Source organism: Anabrus simplex, chromosome 7, assembly GCF_040414725.1.
Source record: "Anabrus simplex isolate iqAnaSimp1 chromosome 7, ASM4041472v1, whole genome shotgun sequence".
Classification (NCBI taxonomy): Eukaryota; Metazoa; Arthropoda; class Insecta; order Orthoptera; family Tettigoniidae; genus Anabrus; species Anabrus simplex.
In genome coordinates, this window is record NC_090271.1 from 242,035,910 (window position 1) to 242,051,250 (window position 15,341).

At 41.3% G+C, this 15,341-nt stretch overlaps 1 protein-coding gene across 1 annotated transcript in view; it reads left to right on the plus strand.

The window, feature by feature from the left end:
- The window catches only part of snu (snustorr), a 416,698-nt gene that overhangs the window by 253,113 nt on the left and 148,244 nt on the right, over positions 1 to 15,341 (plus strand). The window contains exon 2 of the mRNA XM_067151642.2: positions 8,153 to 8,344. Coding sequence (XP_067007743.1) covers positions 8,153 to 8,344 — 192 coding nt within the window. The remainder of the gene's footprint in view (positions 1 to 8,152; positions 8,345 to 15,341) is intronic.

A 15,341-nucleotide genomic window follows, 5' to 3' on the forward strand; every position in this document is an offset into this window, starting at 1 on the left:
CACCGTAACCTTTCATCGGCTACAGAATGAATACGCACGCAACCTGGATTGTTTTGTCGTGCATATTGACTCCTGTCACTGATGCCATGAATCGTAAAAACACTGTAAATACATTTCATGAATTTAATAGTTGAGTTCGCTTGGGAAAAAGTAATTTTCGCCACTAGACGGGAGTAGTTACTTTTTATTACCGGTAATTAAATTGTTGCAGTAACAGGTGGAGAGAGAACCTGCACAGCACACAAAACATTCATGTTCTCAAAGAAGGTAGGTTTGACGTGTTTTCTAGTAAGATAGCGAATGTATTTTTTATTGTCAAGTTTCTCTTTAATTTCTTTCAAGTTATCAGCAGTAAGACTTAATAATGCCATCACCGCCCGGCATGTCCCTTTTCAGAAACTGTGATATGACATGCTTTACCACATGACAATAGTTAAAACTAAGAAAGAGTTGACGCTCTTTATCACAAGGATACGGCACACTGCTTTACAATTCTCCTTTGCCAATGTGCCTAATCATGGACAAATTTATTCTATAACTATCACAATTTGTAACACATATAATCCACAATCTCCCACTGCCTCATTTACTTGATTAAACAAACTACAGTATAAAGCTCAGGTCCCTGAAAATTCCTAACTAAGAAGAAGCAGCAGGACTAGTAAACCTCTTTGAGAGACAATTTACGACAAAACAGAACAGTTTATTTGCCAATGTGGGATATTTACCTAATGTATATACTGGTCATACTCACTGCGTTGGCAGCTCCAAATAACTTATCGTTCACTTTGTCATATTGAAGCCCTTTTTTAATCGCCATTTCATCTGTTATATGAGATTCAACTTTTCCCACGGATTCCAAGTTTTCACTTTCGGCTTGAAGTTTATTATTGATCAAAGGTGATATTTCTATATCACAATCAACATCTCTCATACATCTGCCCAGTGTGTCGCGAAAAGGGCCACACAGTGCCGAATACTTAATTCCGTCAATTCCGACCTTACTCTTTCCAAAATTATTTATTTGGACAAGTAAATAAATGGCTTTCTGGCTCCTTGCCTTAGCGGCTTCTTCTATTGTAGCAATCGTGCTAAATTCTGGGTGTTATTCCATTGTTCCTCATATTGCTTAATTTGCTTGTTAAGTCTTCAATCTCATTTCGAAGTCCATGTATTTGGGACCTTACTTTGTCTCCTGTGGTGGTCTTTAATGCTTCATATAATACTTGTTTTACAATTTTGCTTTACCTCGCACCGACATAGATAGGTTTTATGGCGACGATCGGATGGGAAAGGCCTAGAAGTTGAAAGGAAGCGACCGTGGCCTTATGTAAGGTACAGCCCCAGCATTTGCCTGGTGTGAAAATGGGAAACCATGGAAAACTATCTTCAGGGCTGTCGACAGTGGGGGTCGAACCCACTACCTCCCAGATTCGAACTCAAAGCTGCGTGCCCCTAATCGCACGGTCAGCTCGCCCGGTTTATGTAATAAAATCAACTCGAATTCCAACATCGCAATTGTTCTTGATGTCTTTCTGGATTTCATTTCTTAAATCGGTAGTGTAATACGCAGGCTTGCCTGGGGAGGAATAATGATAAATTATTATATAAATAAATTTCACCTAACTAAATTGGACACATATATGCCGCTGTAAATATAAACCCACTTACATTATCTTAATTAGTATGTTACTCAACGTTAAATAGGCTATAACTTACGAGAGTTGCCTTTGCAGACGCTTACATCAGTGCTTCTTCGGAGGGGAATTGGTTTCTCACGCTTATTGCGAGGTTCCAACCTTGGCGGTTGCAAGTAACCCGGATAATTTGGAAATATACTCCTGGCTTTAAAATGGTCTCTTTTTTTTCAATTATTTATATATTTCGTTGCGGAGATGAATAAATACGCGGGAATAATCTGATGGGAACCGCTTGCTTCCTTTACTGTAATCTTGTCTAGATACAGCAGCCAACCATTTTCTTTTTTCGAAGTTCACTTGCAATGAAATCTTATTTCCTTTCACAGAGGTACAGGTCGCCCATGGGCGTCAAATATAACGACTTGCCCCAGGCGAGCCGAACATGACCTCAGACACTCTCGCCTCTAAAAGTCATATGATACATAACAATTGAAGCCATGAATTCCAAAACAGCACAAGTCCACATTTTGACGCTTTATGAGTTATGAGTATTGTTGTAATCTTCTCGTCGAAAGTTTTCACTTTGCAATCAAAACAGCACAAAATATTCGTTTTGTGCACATCCATTTTGAGTAATGATAGTCAAAATTATCACAAGTGCATGAACAAATGCTGTTCTGACTCTAAACGCATATACTTGTACTGAGTTGAAGAGTTGAAGAATAGGAAGCAGGACACTGTACACTCCTCAACAATGGATAGATATCATGGAGAAGAGTGCTAGTAATATACATATTGTTCACGTTGATCAATCCATGATTATGGATAACAAAACTGTTGTAACCAAGGTTGAAGTTTACAGAACACAACTTTTATTGCTTCACTTTATGATATTTACACAAATAACTGAAATTTATTTTGAAGCAAAAAGGAATATTGAATCTTGAGAAAAGTCTGTCTTTATACAATATGTACAGGTTTGCAGTCTTTATATACACTTCTATCTTGAAAAGATAGTCTTTGTGAATTGACACTTTGATAGTCGAGAACTATCTGGCACACTAACATAAATGTCATGAGAGTCCTTGTTGGTTGAAGTGCCTGAATTCCTAAAAAGCAAGTTCAATTGATTGAAGAAATTCCACCTAGCGAAACTAAGGGAGCTTGCATAACTTAGGGAATGAAAATGGCTTGTAAAAGAATTACGGAACATAGGCAGCGGAAACAGGTAAGGGAGCGGTGACCAGAGGTGAGACCTCGTACTGCCAGAAATTCAGTCCACCTGGTCGAAGCACATTTTCAAGAGGAGTAGCCTCCGTGCTCGACGTAGGGTGTATTCTGGAGCTGGACACCGGGGCAAGTGGGCAAGTGAGCTGGCAGGGAGCTCCTATTTATAGTACACTCGATGGTCAGGCACGCGCACTGAGGGCTGCGCGTCGAAGCTAGCAGAATGATACACAGGCGCGCGTGCAGCTGGCTGGCGGAGCGAGAAGGGAGCGCCGGACATACAACAAAAACCTTCTTTGCAAAAGTAAAAGACCCTGTGCCACTGTCTAAACATGAAGAGCAGTGAAAAGTCACATCATTCGAGATTATTCAGTATCGCAACAGTGATGTGACTGTTAGCACATCAGCTAGTGGACTAGTGACACAGACATTTCAAAGAAAAGCGTGTTAGTAATTTGGCAGCTTTAACGAATGCCTACAACAGTGAACTAAAGCTGAAACCAGCGAAAGCAAGAGACATTTTGAAGTATAAACTATCCATTGACGCAGAGCATCGGCCATAATTTGAGCGTCTACTACATTAATATGGAAACTCTGTCAATCATAATGCTGCCTCAGAAAGTGACGCCTGGGATTCAGACTGAAGATTTCTTAGGGTCATGCATTTACTGATAACTTTGTGAATATATTTTCACCAAAATTGAACTCTTACCATCTATTTGTATGCAATTAAACAGACGTTAATAGAAGTAATATTTAAAAAAATCCAATGATTTCCAAAACAGCAAAAAATACCCTTTTTTATATATTTTTTATTCTGAAACCGTTCATAGTTTTGATGTAATATTTTTCAAGACACATACGCCTTATAATATCTGTGCACAGAAAAAAATGAAAGGAATAGCTTTAGTAGGTTATTAAAAACACTTTGATGAGTGGACTTGTGCTGTTATGGAATTCTCGGCTTCAATTTCCTTTCTCCGAGATGTCCGTTGGCGAGACTTACACGACTGAGTACAACGAATGACCATTGCGGACACTAGTAAACCACAAACATGGATACCCAAAACTCTCAGTTTTATACTTACGACTTTTGTTAAACTAACAAAATCCAAAATCACTTAGCTTAATATTCGAGGCCATGACTGTTAAGGCGTCAAGTCTATATGGTCTGACACAGTGGTTAGCCAGTTCGAGTCCCGTTGGTCGAAAACATTTTCACCGTCAGAATGTTGGCCGGCAGGGTAGGAGAGGAGGTGGTGTGCGATTTATAATCTTTATATTGCATGCCAAAAGTCTGGATTCAGTTCCAAAACTCTCCGCAGTGTTCATATGGAGTGAAGGCGTATGACGCCGTTGATGGTGAATAGTCTGTCGGATGGCGACGTTAATCCTTGAGTAGACACCTTGGTGTTATTCGACAGGAGTAGACTATGTGCCTCTCCCTTCCTACTACATATCATATATCGCGTCATCCATTTCATCTCATTATAGTAACTTCTCTGATGAGGTTGACGTCAGGATTCATCTTACTTCATCCCCGAACCCGCAGGGTAACGGGACAAGGGTACTATCTGCCATCTCACGGCGAATTTATGAAACACGGCTATAAATTACGCCCACGGCTGACTGGATCCCTCGCTGCGCTCCTTGGAGCTAGCTAGAGCGACGCATCAAGTCAGCCGTGATACGCCAAATCCCATGCAAATTCCACTCGACGGTAAATTCGTTTCATAGAGCAGGCAGTATATTATTATGATCAAGACGGCGGTGATTAGAACAAAGACTTGACATGGACGCCGGTAACTGCTGTACAATTCTCATAAGTCACGAGCCCTGTTTTCATAAAAGTACACACTTTGTAACTGAAAATGAAAGAGTAATACCTTTGAAGATTTACCTTTATGACGTCTTAACTCACTTGGAGATTAGATTAGATATGATGTACGCACTATTAGAGGGAATTTTACGAATCAGTGCATCTCACATTTGGTACAAAATGGGCTAAAATCCCTTTGATATTGGTGCCAAGTGGTTGGCTTCACTGCCGAATAAATAACATTTGACATTTTGTGATATATTTGTAAACGGCAAGTCGCCACACTTTGTTGGACTGAACTGACATTTGGAACTTAATTTGCATTATTAAAAGCTATTTTGTGAAGAAGATAAAAAGAACATGCGCTATATAAGGTAAGTAGAGGCACAGATGGTAGAATATGATGTAACATGGAAGATATCTGTCATCTTTTTACTATTGAAATGGAATATTCATATTCCTTTCCCTTTCTGTAAACCACTATGAGAATTCAAAAATAAAATGCAAAATTAAGATAAATGCCACACTCCTAAGGATTAATGTGATATCATTGTGTACATCAATGGTGCAGGTGGTTAATTATGAGCTTCTGTTTCCATGATATCGAATTTTATCCCAGTAGTGTTTAAATGTGACTGCCTCGTAGAACTTTAATAAGAGACCTACCACTTACACAACATAATTCGTGTTACTGCAGGAGAGCGAAGTGTTTATCCACCAACCCAACCCTAGAAATGTATCAAATATCGGTAGAGTGTCGCATCCCGAATTCTAAGACCACGGGTTCAAATGCGACGGAAGGAGTCGGACTTTCGAAGGGTGGAACAAAAGTTAGTTCAACACTCCATGTCGTACGATTTCAGCAATTAAAAGATCTATGCTGACACATTTGATGTTTACACGACATCATTCAATTAAAACTCAACCATAGACTCCTAACAGAGATCCGGTTTACTCTACAATGAACGTCGAAATTGACACGTATGCAGCCTATATGGCGTCGAATCATAATACGGCACACGGTAGCTGTGGTCATACGATTATTATTATGATTATTTTATTTATTTATTTATTTATTTATTTATTTATTTATTTATTTATTTATTTATTTATTTATTTATTTATTTATTTATTTATTTATTTATTTATTTATTTATTTATTTATTTTACGCTCACATTGGAACCCTTCAGTCAAACCATATACACCTAAGTCTTCAAACAAAAAGTTTACTGGGAATTTAGCTTTCAATATCTTCCTCCTCTCCCAAAATCTCTTCGTTCTTTCCGATCTGGCTGCCCTTTCTTCATCAGATATGACCTATGTTTTCATTGTAAAGTTTTCTCTTCTCTATTTGCAATTTGTTGAATTGTAATATTCAACTCTTCTAAATCATCTTAGACGTCTTTGAACGAATTATTTTGTGGTTTTTACTATTACTAGGTATTATAGGCCTTTGCTGGCAACATGTGGTGACAGTGCACTATGTCTTCTGGTATGGGCTAGACTAAATTTGTTACTTTAAATTGACCTGTCTCAGTCTTATCCTCGGCTTTGACAATATGAAAGTGGCTGAGGTATGAGTGATGCTAGTAATGACATTCTTTATGCAGCCAATCCCTGCTCTGGATGGTGTGAAATTGTCGCTCATAGGGTCAGTTGGTGCACGCATTTCAGTGGGCTTGGCAGACTGATATGCAATAGCAACTCCTGGCTCAGCGAGGAAAGCAACGGGAAACTACCTCACTCCTCATTTCCCTAGTACGCCTCTTCAGTGACACCTAGGCCATCTATGACAGCTAATGGTGGATCTGTTGAGGTTCCAACCAGCCTTCGGGCTGAATACCCAACATACAACATACATGATTATTATTAACGTAGTATCATAAATCGAACAACATTGTTCCATACTCCCTGCAACAGCTATTACTGCCCTTGGCTGAAATTCATGGAATACGGCGTCGCTCCCAGAATTCAGCATAGGTAGATGTAATTACCAACAACCGCACAATAAAAGTCCGCAATCCTTTATTCACTTCGACATATTATATTCTGAAAATGAAACGAAAGTGAAAAAATAATCAATGGTGGTACATAATAATAATAATAATAATAATAATAATAATAATAATAATAATAATAATAATAATAACAATAATAATTTCATGTGGCTATTTTTAGCCGAATGCAGCCCTTGTAATGCAGACCCTCCGATGAGGGTGGGCGGCATCTGCCGTATGTAGGTAACTGCGTGTTATTGTGGTGGAGGATAGTGTTGTGTGTGAGTTGCAGGGATGTTGGGGACAGCACAAACGCCCAGCCCCCGGGCCATTGGAATTAACCAATTTAGGTTAAAATCCCCGGCCTGGCCGGGAATCGAACCCTGGACCCTCTGAACCGAAGGACAGTACGCTGACCATTCATCCAACGAGTCGGACAGTGGTACATTAATAAACACGAAAACAAAGGGAAAAATTGTTTAAAAATCCCTCTTCTCCCAGTGCCGAGGTGTCTCAGTTGGCAACAGTTGGTAGGAATTAAAGCCGCTAGCAGCTAACATAATCACTCTGTAGCATCCAGCAACTAGCTGGCGGATCCCGTTCTACTAGGAGAATTTCTGCTGGACAAAATTCCTTGGCGTCTGTAAAGACTAACACTGTCATGAAGATCGTTAAGTGATAGATATGTCCTTAATTCCGCTGAAGTAACCATGGATTTCGTTTATAGGCCTACTATACCTAGAGAAGTCGTAATTTGACAACTTTTCCGAACATACTTTTTCATTTATTGTTTCCTTGACATTTACATTTACAACTTTGCATTTATTATAAAGAAGTTCCCCACAAGTGTTTCCTTTAAGATTCTTCTGTCTTGTCGTTGGTTTCTGGTTACTTTCTCGGTGTGAATCTGTTATTGTCCCACCCTCGTCAAACCATAGGCTGGTTGGATTCTCAAAAAACACAACCCTAGGCTGTATGGCGTCATGAAACCAAGATAACTTTACAATGAGGTATACTAAGGAAGATGTGAATATGATCGTTTCCTCTTGTTTTCCTCAGTGGGCCAGAAAGGACTATTTCAGCACCACTGTTGCGCTTCACCGTGTTCTGAATACGATTGATCAGCCTCACTCATACCTCAGCAGCTTTCACAGTATGACAATGAGAGTGATACATCAGTGAAAGCCAAGGTTTTTCCCAGTCTGTAACAATCGACCGCCGGCCGTGAGGTGTAGGGGTAGCGTGCCTGCCTCTTACCCAGAGGCTCCGGCGTCAATTTCCAGCCAGGTCAGGGGTTTGTACCTGGATCTGAGGACTAGTTCAAGGTTCCGATACAATCTTCCCTCTAAGGTTTGCCAGCTTTCAAGATCAGGGGTCAGATGTATCTTCTGATTAGTGTTAATAGAGTTGTACTTCGTCAATCACCACTGCCACTAGTCTGACCTTTACGAACTGCTCTTTGTTGCAGGGAAGCCAACAGCATGGTGGAGCTGACCTCGACGCCTCCGCCGAGCCGCACACTCCAGACTCAGCAATCGACGGTATGGAGCAGGCGGCAGCAGGCGGTGTGTGTGAGGCACGCCTTCAAACAATATGGCTCCAAGAAGAACCCGAACCATGTGCTCAGCAACCTCAACATGACTGTGGCCAAGGGGACCATGTAAGTACCACAAACACTAGAACTTGTACAGTCCGCGAGGCCTTTCAACATTGTGTCTCTGGTGAACAGTATTCTAAATGGCTTATTAAAGCAGAGTATTATTTCTCTCTTCTTTGGCAAAACACACAGATCTTTTCTCTGGCTGGAGCCGACAGAGGAAAGAAATAGGTTAACTCTAAAACTAGTAAACGCAATTATTCAAATGCAATTTCATTTGAAACAGGGAACTACTTGTAAATTTCATAAGCTCATTCAAAACAAACAAAATGTCTTTCTTCTGTCTGTGGTCCGAGAAGTATGCTGGTATCTGGTGCAATACATTGTGGTTAATGTACAGAATTTAAGATACTCAAATAAGTTACCTCCTAATATTATTTTACTGGCGACAAAAGAGAGCTGAGTCCTGTGTTGTACCGGCTGCTTTAGATACATCCTCCCTACTGGTCCGCTGTACGAGCTCTCATCGTGAAGCGTGAAAGAGCTACACTCAACATGTCTGGAGTTTGATGGAAGGTCACGTAAGGGCTTTGTACATTGCTCAGGGTATGAACATCCAGCCTACAGCACTGGAGCGACCACATGATCTTCTTCCTAGCCTTTTCCCCTGCTAACCAAATAAATCTCTACCAGAAAATTCTCAGATAATATACTCCGTTAAAGAGGAAGGTTTTCAAAATACGAAACTAATACACAACGCTCCTCACTTTTTTCATTTCCCTCCATTTCAAAGCTTCTGTGTTTTATTCTAAAAACCTTTCTAATTTGATTTCAAAATCACCACAAGATTTTATATTGGACGCGTATACGATTATTAGTCTAGCTTTGGTTTTTGTTTCCAAACTACTCCCTCTCCACAATATTTATTGTCTGATACTGTACTATGCTTCTTATGCCTAGTTTTTAAATTTACTTTTGTCCTGACCTCATCATTTTATCGAAATGTCTCCTGTCCTTCCCCGTGTTTTCCCAAGACATACCATTCTTGGAAATCCGCAGCCTGTTTCCAGTCATTCGACCGGGTCAGGAATTGAATGAAGCCCCATCTAGGAGCGAGGATAGGAATTGTGCCGACTGCCGAAGCCTGTCGCACTCCTCTTGGGCAATGATTAATGAATGATAGATGAAATTAAATGGTGTTGCCGGAATGAAAGATGACAGGAAAAACCGGAGTACTCGGAGAAAAACCTGTCCCACCTCCGTTTTGTCCAGCACAAATCTCACATGGAGTGACCGGGATTTGAACCACGGAACGCAGAGGAAAGTGGCCAGCGCGCTGCCGCCTGAGCCACGAAGGCTGCACATACCATTCTTGTTTCATTTAAATATCCTCGGCACACTTGTCATCTATTGTTTGGAACTATATACACTGACTGACAGAGCAAATGCAACACCAAAAGGAGTGGTTCGAAAGGGATGAAAGTTGGGGAAAAAACAGAGTCGGCACGGACGAATAATTGATGTTTATTTCAAACCGATATGCAGGTTACACAATGCGCACGGCATCGACTCAGTAGGATGTAGGACCACCGCGAGCGGCGATGCACGCAGAAACACGTCGAGGTACAGAGTCAATAAGAGTGCGGATGGTGTCCTGAGGGATGGTTCTCCATTCTCTGTCAACCATTTGCCACAGTTGGTCGTCCGTACGAGGCTGGGGCAGAGTTTGCAAACGGCGTTCAATGAGATCCCACACGTGTTCGATTGGTGAGAGATCCGGAGAGTACGCTGGCCACGGAAGCACCTGTACACCTCGTAGAGCCTGTTGGGAGATGCGAGCAGTGTGTGGGCGAGCATTATCCTGCTGAAACAGAGCATTGGGCAGCCCCTGAAGTTACGGAAGTGCCACCGGCCGCAGCACATGCTGCACGTAGCGGTGGGCATTTAACGTGCCTTGAATACGCACTAGAGGTGACGTGGAATCATACGCAATAGCGCCCCAAACCATGATGCCGCGTTGTCTAGCGGTAGGGCGCTCCACAGTTACTGCCGGATTTGACCTTTCTCCACGCCGACGCCACACTCGTCTGCGGTGACTATCACTGACAGAACAGAAGCGTGACTCATCGTTCCGCCATTCCCTCATCCAAGTCGCTCTAGCCCGGCACCATGCCAGGCGTGCACGTCTATGCTGTGGAGTCAATGGTAGTCTTCTGAGCGGACGCCGGGAGTGCAGGCCTCCTTCAACCAATCGACGGGAAATTGTTCTGGTCGATATTGGAACAGCCAGGGTGTCTTGCACATGCTGAAGAATGGCGGTTGACGTGGCGTGCGGGGCTGCCACCGCTTGGCGGCGGATGCGTCGATCCTCGGGTGCTGACGTCACTCGGGCTGCGCCTGGACCCCTCGCACGTGCCACATGCCCCTGCGCCAACCATCTTCGCCACAGGCGCTGCACCGTGGACACATCCCTATGGGTATCGGCTGCGATTTGACGAAGCGACCAACCTGCCCTTCTCAGCCCGATCACCATACCCCTCGTAAAGTCGTCTGTCTGCTGGAAATGCCTCCGTTGACGGTGGCCTGGCATTCTTAGCTATACACGTGTCCTGTGGCACACGACAACACGTTCTACAATGACTGTCGGCTGAGAAATCACGGTACGAAATGGGCCATTCGCCAACGCCGTGTCCCATTTATCGTTCGCTACGTGCGCAGCACAGCGGCGCATTTTACATCATGAGCATACCTCAGTGACGTCAGTCTACCCTGCAATTGGCATAAAGTTCTGACCACTCCTTCTTGGTGTTGCATTTGCTCTGTCAGTCAGTGTATATGTATGTACAGTACCTCTACATAATGTAATTATTCATTCGTCCCGCAAACAGATTTCATTTTCTGAACTTTAGATTCAGATATATAATTCACTACAGGACATGTTGTGATTAGTATCATCGAGAAGTCCAACGAGAAGCTTCGTACTTCTAATAGATATCCTTAGTTCGACGTTGGTGATAATTATTGGAGAATATCATCAGTGTAGTTCTCCTCTGTAGCATAACTTTGAATGAAGAATTATTTTGCAAAGATTTAATTGCATACCAACAAATTATTATAGAAAGCTTTCAGAGCATCTGCAAACTCATCCTCTGATAGTCTTCATAACCGAACTTTGAAGTCTCCCATACTATACTGTTTTTGCTGTTTAATGTCACAACCCCGTTATTAAATGCCACGTGTCCCGCCCTAATCTGCTACTTCAGTAAGTGAATAGCCTACCTTGAGTTCTATGGTCACCGAATCTCTCCAAATTATTTACACATCTTAAATTTCTGGCATTCTCTATGAACTATCGATCTTCTCACTGCAACACAAGAACTAACAGAATCACATTATGTCTCCATTTGTCTTCTTCTCCATCCACTCCTCGTACCATTAACCCCAATATAATCCTGGTTCAATCTTTACTGTCTCATCCACTTCTGTTCCTCGCTCCATAACCTTCGTTGATACCTTTGCGCACATTGATTACCGTCTGCTGGGTCATTTGCGACGCGTTCCGATCTATCAACTTTGAGAGAGAATCTGTCACTCTTATGGGTGAGAGGTGTGCTCTGCTGATTGAAAAGGGACTGTCTATGAAGAAAGTTGCTAGCAGCCTCTAGCAATTCATGACTAAGCAGTGAACACTATAGTTCAAGCTGATTCAAACTGCATCCTATTTCATAGTACGTGCCATTCCAACTCTCAAGTCCGTTTATAGAAAGTAAGAAAGTAACAGAACGATGGCGGCGGTATTTCGAGGAATTTAGCACTGCAGGATTTTTACAGGTTCCAACTCCAAATTTCACACCTGTACATCGACCCGATATACCCGTCACCGAGGCTAAGGTCGTTGAAGCGCTGAAAAGGAAACTAGACCAGAATAGCTACCTGCTGAACTGTGGAAATAAAAGCATTGGGATTCAGCTATACGGCTGAAAGGTTTCTTCATCAAGGTCGTCGAAGAGTGAAGGATTCCAGCCGAGTGGTCGTACAATATTACAGTTCCAATCTAGAATCAGAAAGCAAGTCTAGTTGAATGTTGCAATTATCGTCCAGTACGCCTCCTATCATACACGATGATGATCTTCAAACTTATAATCGATAAGGGGATCGGACAAACCGTCATGTCACCACTAGCCAGCGTTGATTCTCGAAACGCTGTGAAACGATAGATGCTCTCGTTCGCTTGTCAAAAAATACCATGAGAAATCAAAGCACCTACACCTCACTCTTTGTTACCTGGAAAAATGTCGTTGAGAGTGCCACTCGAGTTGTTCTATCTTGCCCTCTGTGAGAAAAAAGTATTTGAAGAGCTAATACATGAGTCAGATACAATCAGCAGCGGCTGGATTATTTGGCAGTTTCCTGTATCCGTGAGAGTCCACCAGGAATATACTCTCCCACCTCTATTCATCATCGCGGTCATAGATATGGTCACAAAATATCTGCAGGAAACTGCTCCTTGGTGAAGATGTGGTAATGGCGTCCGCAGATAAGACTGACCTTCAGTATCAAGTCCCAGCATGGAAGAACCACCTTGCTGAAGTCGGCGTATGACTCAACGTAAAGAAAATACAACGTGGAATATCTGACTACAGATCAAAGTGATTTGGATACCATGGTGATGAACTACTAACGACAAGGACATTTAAGTATCTGGCCTCAAAAATTGTTTTTGGCGATACCCTCCAGAGCTGAAGCCTCTAACTGTCTGGGCAGTGCATAGCTTAAACGGCGTTCTATAACTGGTGCACTGTGCGACAGGAAGATTCCAGACCGGATCAAGTCGAGAATATACCGCTCTGTAGTTCGACCAGTTGTTCCGTATAATGCTGAACGCTGACCCTCGTCATAAGAAACGGAAAAGTGACTTGCTGCCATGGCAGGCGATATGGAGTGGTACCAATAGGTGCTGAAAAGATGAGACAAAAATCCTTCTACGCTGGCACGGGTACGTACTTCGAGCAGGAACAGTAATAGTGGCAAAGACTGTATTTTGCTTGTAAGTACTGTAGATGGGAAAAGGCCGATAGCGTTCGGTTGACATCCTGCAAGAAGATCTTGAAATTACAAGTCTGTGGCATAACCGAGCACACGATCGAACCAAAACATCAGACCTCACCAGCATGTGGGACATAGAAGAAGAAGACGAAGAAGAAGAAGAAGCCCCTTTTTAGTTGGGATCACCTAACATTGGTTCCTGAAGTAGGAACTTCATAATTATTACCGAACCTAGTGATTTATAGTTAATTTTTAGCTGTTGGGTTGCATACTGCGCTTCTACTCAAACAGTGAACAGACTATGCTTACCAATACAGCATCTTGTAGATATAACTGACAAGTTGACAGCATTTTTCGTGATATGAGAGGAACTATTACCAACCTTCATACTGTCGTATCACGGAAGTCACTGCTAGTACATTTCGGAATGTAATTGATTTATATATTATCTTCCTTTTAAGATTGCAAATATGTTAGGATATTAGATGAGTATTATAATGGCACGTGCGAATAATGTATTTAATAACATAACTGGTGAAATTAGGTTTCATGAATAATGCACCCATGTAAGTGAATGGTCAATATTGCTACTTGCATTAAGATACTGATTGTTTTGGTAATATCTGGTGATTTTTATAAGTAACTATTCAAGATGGGAGCAGTGATGGATCATACTTATGTCCGGAACCAATCTTTCATGATTTCACCTAAACTTGCCCGCCCAATCGCTATGCGCAGAATAACGAGTACACAGAAATCCATCCCTCGGAACATACATGAAGCAAATGGCACATCACATTCTGTACACAAGGAGCTCACGACGATGGTGAATATTGTTCAGGAGCAAAACAATGAAGTTATTATTATTATTATTATTATTATTATTATTATTATTATTATTATTATTATTATTATTATTATTATTATTATCTAATCAGAACGTCAACTTAAAGATGGAGCAATAATCCAAAGATCTTGAAGAATAAAGATCTATGTTAAAGAACTTGAAGACGTCAAAAAATGTAAAAAACTTTAAACTTACCAAACCTTACACTGTCAGGCTGGAAAATAACACTATTTTACTACTAACAGAGATAGGAAAAAGAAGGGAAACGGCGTTAGTTAGCTCAGCAAAACAAGATGCGATTCTTTGACGACATAACTTCCATTCAAGTTGGGCACAAATCACGATCGTACCTTATAGCTGGTTTTGAAATTTATATGCACTAAAAATTCCAAAATATGCACAGTAAAATGCTTTGAGAGTGCAAGCTTTCTCTTGTACTAGATACGTGAAAAAACATTAGCAGCATAACATGAAATATTACATTTTTGAATAATGTAAACACATGATTACTTACACAAACACATTATTCCTGCCCTTCCTTACTATTCATCTACAGTAAAACTGATTTCCTAAAACTCTGAGATACTACTGTGTATAATTTTCTCCAGAGATTTATTTTCAGGTTTGGGATTATTCATCCTGTCCATAAAAATATACAAAAAATGTACTCTCACCACACAAGAAGCAAGGGGACAAAACTTAAAATCGAACATTAAGCTAAAACTCCACATCACCATCAGAACACTGAAGAATTTTTTATCATTTTCCTTAGCTTCTAATTCCATTAATTCTGCAAGGATGTTTGCAATTTTCTGCTTCGCATCATTGCTACGTTTTCTGCTAACTGCTTCCACACGTTTGATAGCAGCATCAGGCAACTTCAAACTTCCAGAAATCTTCATGCCTAGTGTTTCTCATTGCTTGATGCTATTGCACCGACTATGAAGACTTTATGTTTACTCTGCATACACCGAGATTACCACGGCACGGCATTGCTGCTTTGCAGTTAAAAATGGTCTGCTTCGTGTTGTGTAGCTTACCAAAGTCCAAAAAGCTCGAAAACAGTACTCGCCACAAGAAACTATAAATATGCACTAAATATGCTCTTAACATCGAAATATGCTCAAACGTCCAAAATATGCACATGTATGCACGAACAAACACAGG